Source organism: Xenia sp. Carnegie-2017, unplaced genomic scaffold (assembly GCF_021976095.1).
Source record: "Xenia sp. Carnegie-2017 unplaced genomic scaffold, XeniaSp_v1 HiC_scaffold_22, whole genome shotgun sequence".
NCBI lineage: Eukaryota > Metazoa > Cnidaria > Anthozoa > Malacalcyonacea > Xeniidae > Xenia > Xenia sp. Carnegie-2017.
Genome location: NW_025813485.1, coordinates 11,292,277 through 11,310,201, shown reverse-complemented (window position 1 = coordinate 11,310,201; position 17,925 = coordinate 11,292,277). Strand labels below are relative to the sequence as shown.

The 17,925-nt window shown below is 35.4% G+C and overlaps 4 protein-coding genes across 4 annotated transcripts; all 4 read right to left on the bottom strand.

Moving 5' to 3' along the window:
* Positions 1 to 295: 295 nt before the first annotated feature.
* Positions 296 to 1,987, bottom strand: LOC124446833 (folate receptor beta-like). The gene is given in 3 exon segments (XM_046997714.1): positions 296 to 1,723; positions 1,726 to 1,760; positions 1,763 to 1,987. Coding segments are annotated over 3 exon segments (1,272 nt in total). The 5' UTR covers positions 1,938 to 1,987; the 3' UTR covers positions 296 to 661.
* Positions 1,988 to 5,450: 3,463 nt separating this feature from the next.
* Positions 5,451 to 6,539, bottom strand: LOC124446375 (folate receptor beta-like). The gene has a single exon (XM_046997218.1). It carries the CDS (start codon positions 6,489 to 6,491, stop codon positions 5,703 to 5,705), a length of 789 nt encoding a protein of 262 aa, XP_046853174.1. The 5' UTR covers positions 6,492 to 6,539; the 3' UTR covers positions 5,451 to 5,702.
* A 1-nt stretch (position 6,540) lies between these two features.
* On the bottom strand, positions 6,541 to 7,119 carry LOC124445113 (folate receptor gamma-like). Its single transcript, XM_046995821.1, has one exon. The coding sequence runs from the start codon at positions 7,117 to 7,119 to the stop codon at positions 6,541 to 6,543; it is 579 nt and encodes a 192-aa protein (XP_046851777.1).
* A 1,292-nt stretch (positions 7,120 to 8,411) lies between these two features.
* LOC124446374 (grainyhead-like protein 1 homolog) lies at positions 8,412 to 17,459 on the bottom strand. Its single transcript, XM_046997217.1, is given in 22 exon segments — positions 8,412 to 8,958; positions 9,232 to 9,296; positions 9,823 to 9,911; positions 10,097 to 10,166; positions 10,689 to 10,737; positions 10,837 to 10,892; positions 10,996 to 11,099; positions 12,502 to 12,586; positions 12,665 to 12,694; positions 12,696 to 12,770; positions 12,932 to 12,988; positions 13,355 to 13,446; positions 13,556 to 13,667; positions 13,737 to 13,807; positions 13,966 to 14,042; positions 14,123 to 14,187; positions 14,360 to 14,465; positions 15,222 to 15,256; positions 15,981 to 16,035; positions 16,649 to 16,716; positions 17,180 to 17,228; positions 17,355 to 17,459. Coding segments are annotated over 16 exon segments (1,185 nt in total). The 5' UTR covers positions 14,158 to 14,187; positions 14,360 to 14,465; positions 15,222 to 15,256; positions 15,981 to 16,035; positions 16,649 to 16,716; positions 17,180 to 17,228; positions 17,355 to 17,459; the 3' UTR covers positions 8,412 to 8,840.
* Between the last annotated feature and the right edge of the window lie 466 nt (positions 17,460 to 17,925).

Sequence of the window (17,925 nt, the reverse complement as noted above, 5' to 3'; positions counted from 1 at the left end):
CCGAGTTGGCCTTCTGTTGGATGTCTATTTTGTGTACAAATTATACAACAATACACTACAAAGGCGCTTTAGTCTTAAAGAAGCTATAAATTTCATGCGTCTGTACAAAGGAGCCGATCTAGTGTAAATCCGACAAACAATTACAGCGCCTATGAGCAAGAGTTACAAGACATTAATTAAATTCATAAACACGACCCAGACACATACACCGCGCGAACACGCCCACAATAATTTCCCAGAATGCCTCTAGTTTTTGTACCGGTACCAGTGTCACACGTGTTACGTAACATTGATATACTCAAACAGCATCAGATTTTAATGTTTGCTTGACGTATAAAAGTAGTTTTACATTCAACTTTTTTTGAAAAACGTTTTAGTGAGCTTGGCATGCATTTAAGTGGATTATAATATGTATTATACATATAAGATAATGTTATCATTGCATTGAAGCAAATTGCATTTAAAAATGAAATATATTATGTAAATCACAAGTACATAGCTGGTTTAGACCTCATAACGGAAAAGATTACAAGCACCAAATTATCCTGTTTGGGAAAGAATGGGTATTGAAAAAAACTGAATACTAAATACTGAATAAGTAGCTCATCATGTAATACGTGAAATAGATGTTGACAGTTAATTCAAATCATGTGACGTAATTTTATAGAATGAGCACAACTGCCCATAGAATTGAAGAAATAAGCATAAATGTAGAATAAAGTAAAGTTGAAGAGCTGGCAACAATGTTTCGAGTAACTGTTGATGCAAACTCAAGATTCAAATCTTTCGCACTACTATCTGGCCACAGATTCATGCAGTCCCTTCCAGGTTTACCAGAAGTGTATATGAATGTGTGATCAAATATTTTGTTGCAGAACATCATGGAATTTGTAAAGTAATCTTTGAAAGGCATACATTTTTGTTTGTCGCATTTGTCGTTATCAGTCCACTTCCAGGTATCACTCCAATCATTGGAACACGTCATATCATTCTTGCAAGCATCAAACCAGGCATCACAATCATCGGAACAAAGTGGTATGCTTTTAAATTTTTCTGTTCTCGTCGAACCACCCATTGGATCATTGACAATCCAAGGTGCCAGATTTGGGGAGCATGAATAGAAGCATGTATTCTTGATGAAAAATTCTCGACATTTATCCGAGAGCTTACCACAATGGTTCCACTTTCTGTTGAACAATGTCAAAGCTCCATCTTTCTTGATAGCAGAAGTTGTATTTGCACTGCAGCATCCATGACTTCTCCATGGAACACATTCTTTAGAGTCATACTCAGGCCCTGGTTTCTTCTTATGGTTGCTTGTTGCAATACATCGATCTAAATAATCGACAACCTTCTTGCTGATGGCAGCTGACCACTTACGTGACTGCTGAGAAATTCTTGCTACCAGTTCGTTTGGATTACGACCATCCTTGTCTACATTTGGCCACATTTTAAAACAGTCCTGTCCAGGAACACCATTTGCGTACTTAAATGTCCCACCAAAAACATTTTTACAAAACGTCACAGAGTTATTGAAATATTCTTTAAATGTTCTGCATTCTTTAAGACACTTGTTGCCCTGCCTTGTCCAATTCCATTTCAGAAAATTATCGGTGCATGTCAGGTCGTCTTTACAAGCATTAAACCAGTCATCGCAGTCGCTTGCACAGAGAGGCACATCTACTATCCTTTCCCTTCGAGTTACCCTCGATCTTTGTCTACAACAATATAAGGACCAACGTTTGGTGAACATTCATAAAACATGTATCCCTCAAGAACCACTCTCTACAAGCTTTGCTAAGATTACGACTGCAGTGATCCCATTTCATGTTATACAACGTCAATACGCCGTCCCTCTCGATACTCTGCGATGTTTTATTGGTACAACACGATCTTTTGGCCCAAGGTGTGCAAAATCTGAAGTTCTCAAACTCCATTCCAGGAGTTTCTTTATGATGCCTCGAATCTAAGCATCGGTTTAGATTATTCACTTTACGTCTTCACCAAACACGGCATGAATGTACAAAATTGCAATAAAAACCAGCAAATTTCTATCGGCAAAATGCATTTCTTCTGACAGTCACCGATGTAAGCACTAACCACAGACACAGCAATGACAGAAATGTGAAATTTCAGATTGCACAATCGTATTAAAACCAATTGCTTTTGTAATGAGAATATCTTAAATACCTAATTAAATATCATGCATATCCCGTATTTTCAGTTCAAAGTGTAATATTTTGCACGATTGTTGGGAGGCAACGAACCTCAAAAATTTTCATCGGAAGAGGCTCTTTAAATGTTAGCATTTATAGGGGGTACTTTGTTCATTGTATCACAAAGATATGTAGATATTATATTCATGAATACTTTCGGCCTGTTTAGCTGTTGTAAGACACAAAATGGTACATTTTCGTTTGTTCATAAATCAGCTATACGTCCTGACACATATAATATCTATTTCATGAAAGCCTTGGTGTGGCCATTGCTTTTTTCCCATGTAAACATTCTTTACGGGTTCTCTCCATGTCAACTTGCTCACGTGTGTTTTATTGTGAAACATTCTGCTGTATGAAAGCCAGGGTGTCGCCATTGCTTTATCCCTTTTAACATTCATAACATTTTTTGGGTCCTCTCCATGCCGACTAGCTTATGTGTGCCTTATTGCGAAACAATTTAAACGTTACATCACTTGCAAACGGCTTTCGTGTAAACTGGCTATAATTGATTTAAACACAGAAATTGACAAACCTCGAAATATCTTCAAAGAGCAATAAACAGACATTTTTGAAGAATGTAACAGACACAAAATAAATATCAAAAATTTCTGGCAAATTACAATAGCATTTAACAACAGTGCATTAAGGAATTTTGAATTCGTTTCGTTTGTACTTCGAGAAATGAAATGTGGAACTCACTCAAGCAACCAATAATTCATGAAAATTGACGAGAAGACTGTAATAAGGGCAGCAAGTGCTGATATCATTATGATGTTCACGAGTAATTTGACAATTACGTCATTTGTAAACTACCTAACATTTATAATGAACAATTGACCATGCATGTCCAAGAAACGCTTCTTGTCATACGCCAAAAGGCAGCAATTATTTATCTTTATGTTTTGTTTTCAAAAGGAAATGTTTCAAAAGTTGCAAGAACCGTAGAAAAAGGGGCCAACGTTGAGCTATTTATGTATAGTAGTGCTAATTTACGCTATAGCTGACAAATATTCTTTCTCAAATCTTTGAAAACCAAGACTAGAGATATCTAACGTAGAGAGGATCAAGTTCGTGACTTTCACCATAAAAAGATCACGCAAGCGAAGGATACATAGATGGTCTGTCTGCATAAGATGAGAACTGACAATGTTAGCACAATTGGGAAAAATTTGTTGACGACCATAAGGTATCTATGATTAATTTGTGTTAGGCAAATAACACAATTTTTGGTAGCTATGTCGTTTTCCAATTTACATGTTTTTTTTACTTACATATGTTCTCGCTAAAATCAAATTAAATTTCTCTATATCATGTAAGTATATAACTCTAATTTATCAACAATCAACACATTTGAACAAATATTGGCAAGTTTGTAGCATAAAAACTAAAATTAACATGATGTTAAAACGTTTAAATTAGGAAACAATCGAGCACAGATATATAATATACATTTCAGAAACGTTTCAATAGCTGAAGAAGAATGCAAGCAGTCATTACAAACATGTTGCAAAGAAAGTCCTCTACAGTTTTAAAGCATCCTTACTTTAAGACATTAAAAAATTATGCAACATAGGCACTTCAATAATTATATCAAAGTAAAACTTAATTATGGTCGGTATATCTTACGTAACGAACAAGGTTAATGTTGGTCTTTAAAGAAGCTATTCGAGCAATAGCTAATATATATTTGAGCGACGCACAATTTCTAGCAAAAGTTTGTTGTTTGCGTTACGCCGTAAGAAATACATTCATGGATGTTTATAATTGCCTTGTGAAGTTTAACCCGAAATGTTAGACGTCTGGCTTGATATTTCAAAACTTAGATTCTCAAAACTCAATATGTCTTTTGCTTACGTATGACAAAGCCACATGTGCAAGGACCACATCTACCAACCACACTCCATAAAACCACAAATTTCAACTATAGCGTGACATAACGACATGTGACACCTTTTAATTAGATCTTCACTTCAATGGCTAAAAGGCTTGAAATGAAAACATAGTTGGTCATAAAATGAAACCAAATTTCATCTGTCGGTTGTTCTAAACAACATTCTATTCATAGTCAATTCACCCACCACAGTTTTATACAAATTTTTGGCATTTCCTTCAATAATGTTACTCGAACAAACTCTGCATTCCCAACAAAAACGAATAGCTATTATAATTTGTTTTATGTCATGCTTCTCAATTCAACGAGGACCAACAATGAAATGCAAGAAATATTGCTGAGCTTATAAAATATCTACGTTGATTATGATAATATTTGCAAGGTTTGTTGAAAAATTGCCGCTGAGTTTTGCACGCTCCTGTTGCAAGGACTGTATGGCATTTTATCATTATTAAAGTTTCGTCAGATAATTAAGATAAAGTTCAATGTAACGAAATCTGCCAACGGTATTCAGCAAACTGTTGAAATCAAATATCACACCCCCCATCACCACAGACAAAACAGAACTTTCTCATGTCGCGGTAACAATTATGAGGTAATACTATGCAATATTTACACAAGAAGCCTAATCAATGCACCCTTATTGTTAACAACTATCCTAAAGCGTTTTTCCTTCTACTTACAATAGAGATAACCACAGGTAGCCTTACTCACGCTGGTGTATCCTATCAACCATGCATGACAAACACGTGCTCTTGCATTTGCTAAACAAAATATTACATTTACAAATAACTGTAACATGCAGTGCACAGTTTTGCTGTTCTAAAAATATACATCAACAGGGAATAATGACAAGTACTGTAAAATCATTGAAAGTATAAAATGGAATTTGCACTTGCAACGTATTCGCATGATAACTACGTAAGTTTAAAAAACAATACCCAACGGCAAAAATAACAAAAATACGCTCAACTTATATATGAAAGGTATTTAAATATTCAACATAAAACCATTTAACCTTTTCAGTTGACATACTTATAAATATCAATGGCAAATCGTTCTTGCTTGAGTGTTTGCTATGAATCTGACAACCATCTAAGAGAAGAACGTGTTGTCTGTTTTTTCCGGCCTTTCATTGCCTTTTAGACGTAAGACTTCCTATTGTGAATCATATAAAAATAGAGCTTCATGTATCTCATGCATCTACGTACGCATAGTTGCCAATTCAATGTAGAATTCATGAACAATAATTTATTTCACATACGAACATTTTTTCCAAAAACTGTATTTCACATTCCTACATCACAATTCCTATGACATATTTTTAGTTAGGCAACACATTTTTTTAAGCTTATACTTTTAGATTTTATTAATTTGTACCGTACATAAGGCTATGTATGGTATGAAAAATATGGCTAAACCTACAATTGAAAACTACATTTACACAAGCCAATGTCATAGTTAATAATGGAAAATGAAATGATTAAAGGCAGCAAATTTTTATACCAGCAATGCTTATATAACTGAGTATATGATGTGTTTTATGACAGTTGCAAAATTTTAAATGTACCACATTCAAAATCCCTTTCGTTTTATACAGTTAAAACAACTGCCCATAGAATTGACGAAATAAGCATGAATGCTGGATAAAGTAAAGTTGAAGAGCTGGCAATAATGTTTCGAGTAACTGTTGATGCAAACTCAAGATTCAAATCTTTCGCACCACTATCTGGCCATAGATTCATGCAGTCCCTTCCAGGCTTACCAGAAGTGTATTTGTATGTGTGATCGAATATCTTGTTACAGAACATCATGGAATTTGTAAAATAATCTTTGAAAGACGTACATTTTTGTTTGTCGCATTTGTCGTTATCAGTCCACTTCCAGGTATCACTCCAATCATTTGAACACGTCATATCATTCTTGCAAGCATCAAACCAGGCATCACAATCATCAGAACAAAGTGGTATGCTCTTAAATTTTTCTGTTCTCGTCAAACCACCCATTGGATCATTGACAATCCAAGGTGCCAGATTTGGGGAGCAAGAGTAGAAGCATGTATTCTTGATGAAAAACTCTCGACATTTATCCGAGAGATTACCACAATGGTTCCACTTTCTGTTGAACAATGTCAAAGCTCCATCTTTCTTGATAGCAGAAGTTGTATTTGCACTGCAGCATCCATGACTTCTCCATGGAACACATTCTTTAGAGTCATACTCAGGCCCTGGTTTCTTCTTATGGTTGCTTGTTGCAATACATCGATCTAAGTAATCGACAACCTTCTTGCTGACGGAAGCTGACCACTTAGGTGAATGTAAAGAAATTCTTGCGACCAGTTCGTTAGGATTACGACCATCCTTGTCTACATTTGGCCACATTCTAAAACAGTCCTGTCCTGGAACACCTTTGGTGTACACAAATGACCCATCAAAATATTTTTACAAAATTTTCGGCGTTATTGAAATGCTCTTTAAATGTCTTGCATTCTTTATCGCACAGGTCGCCCTTCTTTGTCTTTATCCAACTTTTCAAAAAACTATCTGAGCAGAGGAAGTCGTCTTTGCAAGCATTATACCAGTCATCGCAGTCGCTTGCACATAAAGGCACATCTACTATCCTTTCCCTTCGAGTGACCTTAGATCTTTTGTCTACAACAATGTATAAACCAATGTTCGGTGAACATTCATAAAAACATGTATCCCTCAAGAACCACTCTCTACAAGCTTTGCTAACATTACGACTGCAGTGATCCCATTTCATGTTATACAACGTTAACATTCCGTCTCTCTCGATACTTTGAGACGTTTTGTTGGTACAACACGATCTTTTGCTCCATGGCGAACAATATTTGAGTCCACCGGGTTCCATTTCAGGAGTTTTTTTATGATGCTTAGCATCTAAACATCGGTTTAACACGTCCACTTCAACGTCTAAGTCTGCGCTGCCCACTGCATGAAAACATGAAGTAATCATCAAAAGCAGCAAATGTCTACCAGTATAATGCATCTTGTCGGGCCGGCGTTTGCTATATTAACAGAGTTTGTAAAAAAAGCAATCTAATTCAATCATGTGAAATACAGAGGTAATCGTACTGATTACATTGACCAAGAGAATATATCCAAGTCGAAGTATCACTGGAAATACCACGTGGAAATTAACTTCACGTGCATGCAATTCAAAATAATTAGTTCGCAGTTTATGCAAATTTATTTGTCTATTGTAATAAACATAACATCGAGGCTCAAAGTTTACACTACTTTGTGATTTGAGGTACCATTGAATTCTGTGAGTCATATCTTTCAATTTATCTGTCCGACATATTAATCGATTAGGATACGACAACCTAAGCATTGCCATTTGTTGCGCAATCGTGTACGTCACAGCGTGTGTAATGTAACCTTGTAAATGTGAGAGCAGATTTACAAGCATATTTTGTGGAATATAGAACTGCCTTGGCTAAAAGTACACTCATTGGCATTTTTAAAGTTTTTCGCATAGCAAACTACACCGGCTCCACAATATCCTAAAACTTTTCCATTATTTCCAAACTTTATTGAAGTATACATGAAACAAAATTAATAAGCCCTTTATGACCGAGCGCGAGGTCTTTACGGAGAAATAACGGACTGAGGTGTTTTTGTACAGACCGAACCCGTAGGGCGAGGTTTGTACAAAAAGACAGAGACTCGAAAAATACCGAGATTCGAAATCTAAAATTATTAGCTCTACCCTCTAACTTACTCCAGGCTCTGATAGCAATTTATCATATACTGATCACATATTTGAAAATTATCCCAAGACACATTTTAGAAACCACTGCATGGAGCGATATTAGGCGGCGCAAAGTACTTATATTTATGATGTGCAATCAATAAAAGAAACAAACACCCCCCAAAATGGGCATCTTATATTTGAGATTTGACCTTTAACCAACTCCCATTTTCTAAAGTTCATACATTCACACATGTAAATACAAAAAACGTTTTCCTTTAAAATGAACTAAAAGCCATTGCTTAATGACGCGTTTTCCTACATATATGACCGATGGATCAATCTCCCATGGCTGAATGAGAATTGAAACTTGGAATCCAAGAACACAACTGGAAAGACCACGCAAAATTTTGAGGAACTCTAGCAGAAAGTATTCCAAGAAAGATAATAGTATGGCTTCCGTGCAATTTGAAAAAAAAAAACATTCAAAAATCGAAATAAGAAATCCTGGCATTACGGATCTTTACACACTCACAAAACAAAAACAATCCACATCATGCACACAGCAGAAAATCAACGAAACAAACTGCACAATTTCCAACAATAGTCATTCACAATAATTTACACTGCGTGTGATTACATAATTTTGCACTCTTATTTTAAAAAAATCCACACTTTTATAGACTTTTGCCGTCACAGCCGAGAATCATTTGCTACTGCTATACAAAACATATAAATGTAAAACACAGCCGCGAGGCCAAAATCATAAAACAAAAAACGATTGACACTCCGTAAAAGGTAACTTGGCTACTTTGCTACATAGAACAAGATCAGATGATGACATGCAATACTTGTCGAAATGTTTAGAATAAATGTTTACTTTTTTACCCAGTGTCAATCGTTGGGTTTTTAAAAGCCGCGAGGCTCGAAAATATTACGTTGCTACATATAGTTTGGTATGCTGTGAGAATATTTAGTTCCAAGGAAATGGAAGATGATTGTCACCGTAATTTATGTTAATAAAAAAGAGTAAGTTCGAAATGCCCAAGTTGGTTGTCAAAGTCAATCTTGATGATAAAATCGTCCTCGTCGACGAATTGCTCCACCATTCTGTCGTCCATATTTACTAAAATTCTACAACAGTCGGTAGATGACAACCGTCAAAAACTTATCTCGAAACAAATTAAACGAGGAGAACGGAAACTTAAGGTTGGATCAATTTCACTTCCCAAAGATAACTGGCTAAGTTTATTGATGACAGCACAAAAAATTAATAAAATGCATATTTGATACAAATAGCCAACAAATGCAGTACTTACCGAAACATATGACAGATGGACAAAAGACAAAGCTTGGAAACAATCAAGGAGAACGCTGCGCCGAAAGATAGATAACGTAGTATCTTACCCTTTCTTGGTCTTCTTATACACCGCTTTTATCATCTCTGGTGGAATATCATATTTCTGAGCTACCTGAAAAAAATGGACGTGTTTTCTATTTGACTTGATTACACCAAACAATACACTAGGTTATCGGCTCTACCATCAGCACATCAGCACATACGCTATCCTGGAAATACCTTACGTCGTTGACTACATAAAGTGCCGCCTAATTAAGTTGAAATTGGATGGAAGAATACTAAGTTTTCATAATTGCTTCATTCGAAGATCTTCCAGATTAAATATGATAAGGATGAGTCCAGGTGAAAGACCGTCACCATGATCACACACACAAGTGCTGCGCAATAGATAAGACGAATAAAGATGAAAGTATGAGAAAATCTTTAGCAACCCTCATTATTGCATGTTAAATAACAGTGATGCATTTTGATGGTCGATTCTTCTAAATTATTATACGTAGAAGTCAATGGATTTGCTGACGTATTAGAAAACACACTATTATCCCAATATAAAACCTACTTTACTACTAAATATCACGCACACGAGTCTTCCAATCACATGATGTCAAAAACATTGCAAATACTTCGTGTACACTTACTGCTTCACGGAGGTCAACAACACCAAAGGAATCGAGCATTAGCGCATTGTAAACTTTCTCCTCTTCTTTTTTGACGTATATAGTAACAGCTATAAAAACATAAATCGTGTACATAAAATACGAAGTACACGCAATTTCACTAATACTATAATTTTGTTTCCTTGACATGTTGCGTGGTAGGTATTTTATGTCAGGAAAACCGCCTGACTATTGCGAAATATTGCTTCACCGAGAAGTGCTTTCAATTCCATTCAGGTGTTGAAGAAAGAAGTACCTGGCTGAGGGGGTCTTTGTACCCTTTGAGCTTTGTTTCGTGGTATAAACTCCAAATCAGCAAGCTCATCCTGAATTATAATGAAACCAAATACAATGAAGACACTGTGTGATCACGGAGTTGCACGTAAACAATTATTTCTGAAGGTAAAACGTCCATCAACTCTTTACACCAAAATTAAAAATCAAATTCTGCGCTATACAACCAAGTCATTTTCAGGGATTTTTTCCCAAGCACTAAACGTAATAGCTTCTCCACTGACATGAGAGAATACAGGACACAGAGACAATTTCTCTACCCAACTGGATACATTCAAATTGATAGCAGAAGATTCCAATAAAAATCTATCTATAGAACAATATTCTGTTTCTTACACCGAGTCTCACACTAGTTGAGTGTGTGCGCATGTGTGCAATCAATAACGAAAAGTGCTTGCATTAAATTCAATAGAAACGATCTTCCGTGTGTTAAAAGCCTGTGGTTACATCATTAAGAGGTAAATAAAACGGTGAATTTGAAGCAAACCATGCGCTGAGTCCCAGTCTTTCCAAAGCTATGTATCTTACAAATGAAGATAATATGTATGACTTACATTAGCGATGTCCAAAGAAGCCTTCAATCGTCGTTTGTTCTCGTTTTCCCTATGAAGATGTTCTTCATGTAAAATTATCTATCTACTTTTTTCAAGCAGTTTATACATTTCCCAGACACCATGTCTTCAATCTTATTCTTTAACTTACTTTACTGCATGCAGGAAAGTGGCGTTCTGAATTGCGGCTTCATTCAAATGGAAACACTACAGATTGAGAAATACACAGAGTAACAGCAAATCAATTGCACATACGAATATCATAGCCGAAAATTTCACACGTATTGATTGTCAAGAGCATTGAGCTTACTTCGTTTGGACTAAATAGAATTGGCTTAGGTCCTAAAGGTGTCGTAGGAGTTAGCTTCGTAAATTTAGATGGTGTTTGAAATACCGATGGCGAAATCGCAGAATCTAAAAGAAACAACAAAAACGTCAGGCGAATTAGCATATCAAGTAAAAAAGGCTTTCCATAAATAATGTCAAAATCAAAGTAACCAAAAGCGCCTACATCAGACTCAGGGAAACTACTTCTTTAGATAATTAAATTGATTTTAAGATCATTTGCAATATATTTGATAAGTGAAATTTTTTATCTTCGTGAACTTCTGGGGCCTAAAACAGTTGACTCCGCACCCCATAGGAAGTGACGTAAAAAGAAGAAAACGCTCATTTCGTAAAGAACATACACCGTAAAGAACATACACCACAGAGTTTCAGTGGGAAACAGCGTCCAAACAGTTGTACTTTTTAAATGTTTTCCTTGATTATTTGCTCAAACGACGTAGTCAAACTAAACACCGAACGATATCTAAAATTTAAGACTGGTTATAAGAAGACTGGTTAAAACAGCTTTATTATATGGCAAGCGTCACTTCTGGGTAAATGGCGCGCTTTGATTGGCTCAGAAACATTTTGCCAGTCCATTATTTTCCCGTAATCGACCACGGTCCAAAAGGCATAAATTTACATTCAAATGTAAAGAAACTTTGTAATGCAAAAAGGAAAACGCAAAATAAACGAAACAAAAAACTATTTACGAATGTGATTCGAAGGAAAGACATTTGGAAAACAGTTTAACTATCTAGACGATACAATTTGAAACGATATATTTTTTACGGACGAAAACTAGGAAAGTGAAAGCCAACCAGTTAAAAACAGCTAGGACGAGAAAGAAAGCAATCTTCGTTTCAGGTCAAATAATGCCATATAATAAACCTTTTAATAACAGGTCGCTTTTTCGGTCTTTACTGAAATATCGGACCTCTGTCATTTTGTACAAACCTCGCCCTGTACGGGTTCGGTCTGCACAAAAAGACCTCGGTCCGTTATTTCTCCGTAAAGACCTCGAGCTCGGATATCAAGGGCTTATTATTGTTTACCATAAACAAGTACAATGAAGCTATATCTTTAATGCTAGCGTTCTCCTTTTTACGTCACATCCGGCGCGAGGTCACCAACTTTTGGGCCCAAAAAACCCATGAAGATAAATTTTTATAATATCAAATATATTGCAAATGTTTTCAAAATTTACATAACTAAAAAAAAGACACTTACCTATGTATGTAGTGGGCAGTGACATCATTTTTAAGCGGGTCAAACAAACATTTATTTGAAACACCAATGACAATAGAAAAAATGAAGTAAACAAACGACAAGATAGCTCATCACCAAACTTTGTAAGGTAAGAGTACATCGCAGATTTTATTGTACACGGATTTTTATCACATGCAATTCCGTGACGACTCATTCTTTCTACGTAGCTAGCTATCACTGAGCCAATCATTCGAATAAAAAAACGAGAACTCAAACATACCCACTAACGAACTGCTTTGCTTCATTAACTTCTGCATTCTCTTTTCAGCACTTCGTGACTCATCCTTGTTTTTTCTTTCTGCACCCTTAAGAGTTAGAAGAAAAATATAAAAAGAAAGCAGGACGACGAAATTCGGGCAGGTTACGCCTGCGAGCGGGTTTACCTTATCTCTGAATATTTTGATTTGACAAAAAAGCACGATGGACAGGTTCAGCATCGGGCACATCTACATCTTCATACGTGTCAATTTGAAGATGCAATGGAATGCCCTGTGGAACAGTAAAATTATAAGTTCTGCAAACATCACTGAAACATGTCTACAACTGTATCATTTTACAAAGTTTTGTGCGTATAGAGTAGAAAAATCGATGCATTTAGTAAGAAATTTAGACATGGAGAAATTTACACGAGAATTAACGGTCAAATATACCTTCACTCCTTTTTGTGAAGAGAAATCAGTGCTCAAGCAGTTCATACGTAAAACAATCTGCAAATAAATAAACTACTGTAGACAACACAACACTGATGAATCCAGCGTTACGAATAGTCAATTGCAAAAGCTCATCACATAGTGAGGTTTATTTCTATGGAAATTCATGTAGAGGTTATAAAGGTACTTTGAATTTAAAAAGAGTGGCTAAAACCTATTTTGCAAAACCCTGGATACGGTAAGTACAGGTAGAAAAGTGCATGTTTTCATAAGATCTTGATGTAATGTTGAAATCTCAAGCATATGTATGAACTTTATCATACTGTTTTAATCAAACTGATTGCCTCAGTCAAAATCACAGTTAAAGAGATAAATGATTGATTTGCATGGAAAAACCATGTGTTTTTACACGGTAAACTTTACCTTGGCATTCACGTTCATATCCCAGTAAAACGCAGCCGCATTATAAGCAATGTCATCTACATGATCGTCGATGTTTGCACAAGACTTGCGATCTAATAGATAAGAAACAGGCGTGAATTGCCTTAGACATTTCTACTCTTATTCCAGCGTGGAACCGTTGTTATTGAAAACAAATCAATACATATGTACACAGATGCTTACCAATATCAAATGCTCTTTGCTGTGGATTAGCTTGTTGCGCGTGCCAATAACGCCAATGTTGAATCTCGACATTGGGATCTTTTTCATCGCGAAAAACCAAATGCAAGATAGACTGTGAAATAAGAAAACAAATTATAAACCAAAAAAGCAACGAGTACAGTGAGCCACTTGAATCGCCTACCTTCACTTTTGTGTTTTGAACTCCAGATGACTCGGATACATTTGCTTCAAAGTTAATGGAATAGAACTGTCCTGAAGAAAGGTAAACATCGATTTAATAATTTGCTCGTGTCAAACCTCTTTCTGACTAACATTCTTAAACTAAAAATGAAATGGTCTATTTTTTTTGCTCGAAATACCCTTTGAATCTCCAAAATAAAATATTTGACAAGAAACTGTATAGTCTGAACCTTTGTTTAGATACGTCAAAGAGTCTTCTCCGCGTCTCTGAATGATCGAAGGAGGAGCTTCTAAGGTAAAACAATACCTATAAAAGTAGAAAGCAATTTTTAAAGGCTATATATGGGCCTGAGGAACCAAATACGTCACGATTCAGATTGGACTCACTTTTCCTGCGCAGCAAAAAGCGTCTGTGGCTTCATGGTGGGAACATAACACGTATAGTTGAATCCCTATTCGCAAAGGAAAAAATGATTGAGTATTCCACAGAGAACGAGGAAATTGATCATGACAAATATAAAAATAAGATCGCAAAGGTCCCGTCAATTGAGTGACGTTTTTTATAAATATTGATAAGTTGAGGTTGGTACGAATAACGAAAAATAAAAATGAATTTACACGCACCTCGTGTCTACGAACTAAAGGGGATATTTCTGTTGAGGAAGCCGGAGATACAGAGCTACCGACTGTCGATGATTGAGCTTCACTTTTTTTACGACAATCTGACGGGCTATACGTAAGAATTTAGGAAACTTATATAATTACTTTCAAAACTTCATCCTTATATGAATCATAACCAATACAACAATAAAAAATAGAGAAAAGGTTATTAATAAACATGCACAGCCGCACTTAAACCTTAAATGCATGATGAAAAAATTGTGGCGCATCGTGTACAATTGTGGTAATATGTATTAATGTTGCGTATAACGTACATTGAATGTATACTCGTGGTATATCATGAAGTACACTATATGTATCGTCGTGTTAAAAATTGTTTACCATATGTATCTTCATGCTAAAAAATGTACACTATACAGTATGTATCGTCTTGTTAAAAGATGTAAACTATATGTATCGTCGTGTTAAAAAATATGTATCGTCGTGTTCAAAATTGTTTGCCATATGTATCGTCATGCTAAAATATGTACACTATACAGTATGTATCGTCGTGTTAAAAAATGTAAAAAATATGTATCGTCGTGTTAAAATTGTTTACATATGTATCTTCATGCTAAAAAATGTACACTATACAGTATGTATCGTCTTGTTAAAAGATGTAAACTATATGTATCGTCGTGTTAAAAAATGTAAACTATATCACCATTATGTATAGTGTACATTAAAAATGTACACTATATGTACACTATTATGTATACATTAAAAAATGTGAACTATATCGCCATTATGTATAGTGTACATTAAAAAATGTTAACTACATGTATCGTCGTAGTACATAATGTTCTCTCCATTTTTTCCACATTACCTAGTTTGTTGCTTCACGATTGGATATCGTAACGCCTGCAAAGATGTATGAAAAGTTTATTAAATGCATCAAAATATCCTCCCGCTGTAAACACACTGTTCTTTTCAATTGGAACTGTAGACTTTTGATATGTACTTAGGAAAGTTAAAAAATCGTTATTTTTCACAACGTTTTTTCCAAGACCCTTATCCAGTTTCATTTCCTTCGAAACATTGCACTAAGTGCAGTAAAAAGTAATATCAAAGATCAGAGAACACAACGTTTTTTCCAAGGTCCTTATCCAGTTTTATTTCCTTCGAAACATTACAATAAGCGCAGTAAAAAGTAATATCAAAGATCAGGGAACACAACGTTTTTTCCAAGGTCCTTATCCAGTTTTATTTCCTTCGAAACATTACAATAAGCGCAGTAAAAGTAATATCAAGATCAGGGAACACAACGTTTTTCCAAGGTCCTTATCCAGTTTTATTTCCTTCGAAACATTACAATAAGCGCAGCACAAAGTAATATGAAAGATCAGGGAAACACATGCAAAACAAGCACACGTTAGTTAAAGGATTTGTGCAACTTCACCACGCCTTATCATCATATTCATAATTGAGTTGGCAGTTTTTTTTAAAAAAAAGAACCGAAACCGAAGCAAACCGAGAAAAATTTTCCGGAACCAAACAGCTCTTGCAGACATTATATTGGATTTCGAGAAATCTAAAATCGTGTTGTGTTCATAGTAAATATTTAGAAATAATAATTGTTGCATACCTCAACAGAGGCGGACGTAGATGATCTTGTTTGACTCTGTCTACTCGTACTTCGTCTAATAAACGATAACAAACGCCTTAGTATGGGACGGTCTTCCTCCTTCCCAAAATTAGCTACTATTAACTTATATAAATCGTGATGATAGACTCCTTAGGATGGTGTTGGGAACGCTATAGAAGGTAAGTTCATGGCCAACACACTCACAAGTTTCATATATTTTATCACTCACGGTTTCACATACAGATATGTGTACTCGACTTAATACTCGAAATTACTACCCATCTCTATTAAATATAGTCTCTAAATACCCCTTACTCACGTGATTGTATACTAATCATGATTAACTATATGATTACGTAATTCAAATCGTCTCAGTTCCCTACAGATGGAGGGACAGTCTCCCTCCTTTCCACAATTACCATTCACTTACATAAATTCATGATAATAGAATACCAATGTTTATTTGATGAGGGGTGACAATCATAAACGTAGAAATAATATTACAAAATATTCTGTTGTCAAGAACTATTGGACTTTACATAAATTATATAGCTACAATGTACATCATTTTCTTCTTTGATAAAAATTCAGAAAGTCTTGATGGAATAACCTAAGTGAGCTTTTGGAAATGCAATATAAGAAACAAGATACGTTTTTCTTGAATTTACCTTGGAGGTTCGCTATCACTGCGCCGCTTTAATTCAGAGATGTTTGATTGAACAACAGTAACGTGAGCCTACAGTACAGACGTATTTGATTGAGCAAGGGTAACATGAGCCTACAGTACAGATATGTTTGATTGAACTAGGGCAACATGAGCCAACAGTACAGAGATGATTGAACTAGGGTAACATGAGCCTACAATACAGACATGTTTGATTGAATTATGGTAACATGAGCTTACAGTACATACATGTTTGATTTAACTATGGTAATGCAAGCCTACGGCATGTTTAACTATGTAATGTGAGCCTGCAGTACAGAGATGTTTGATTGAACTATGGTACAGTAAGCCTACAGTACAGACATACTTAACTATGGTAACATGAGCCTAAAGTAGAAAGATGTTTGATTTAACAATGGTGACGTGAGCCAATAGGAAAATTGTTACAAATGTACATGTTGAATAACTAAATAATTTTACGACATCACTTGATCAAAGCAATGAGCAAAATATTCTTACGAAATAGTTTAATCACCTCAGTTGGAGTCAGAACATCAGCTAACGTGACACTTCCAGTGCTATCACTGAAAAAAGATAAAGTAATGTAGCCAAACAAACACATGTAGCACAAATGTAATTGAGTTAATAATTAAATTTTCTTTTTCCCAATGGCAAAGCCAGTTGGTGAAATGTTCATCGTCTTCACTCACTTTTCAGAAGTGGGTGAAGTGGGTGATCTAGCAGATTCGTGGACATAATAGTCATAGAGTAAACCAAGTGAAGCTGCAACTGATGGATCATCTGCACTAACTTGAGCTAGGGAGTGAGGCTGTTAATGCGGAACTTTCTGATGAGTCAGAGGAGAAATATGCCTTGAGGAACTCTTTGCCACGATCTTCTTGTTCAGTAGTGTCTGTTTCAGCATCTTCATCTTTTGATAGACTGCTGGTGGATTTTATTGATGAAGTTTGGCTTTCTTGAAGTGCTACAGCACTTTGTAGCTTTGTCTATAGGTATGATTAATGAAATTCATATAGTAAATAAAATTATCTTTTTCGGTGGTCATAATTTATTAAATTGCCAACCTTACAAATGACAATGATGTATCAAAATGGGTGCGACAAAAAAACACACTCACAAAAAAATTCACTATCTCATGTAGCATACATCAGTTGTTTCATCATTTGCTTCATCAAATACAGTACGATGGTTAAATTATTGAAAAAAATTGCTGTTTAAAAGATATTCAATTCCATTCGTGAAAAGGAATTTAAAATAAAG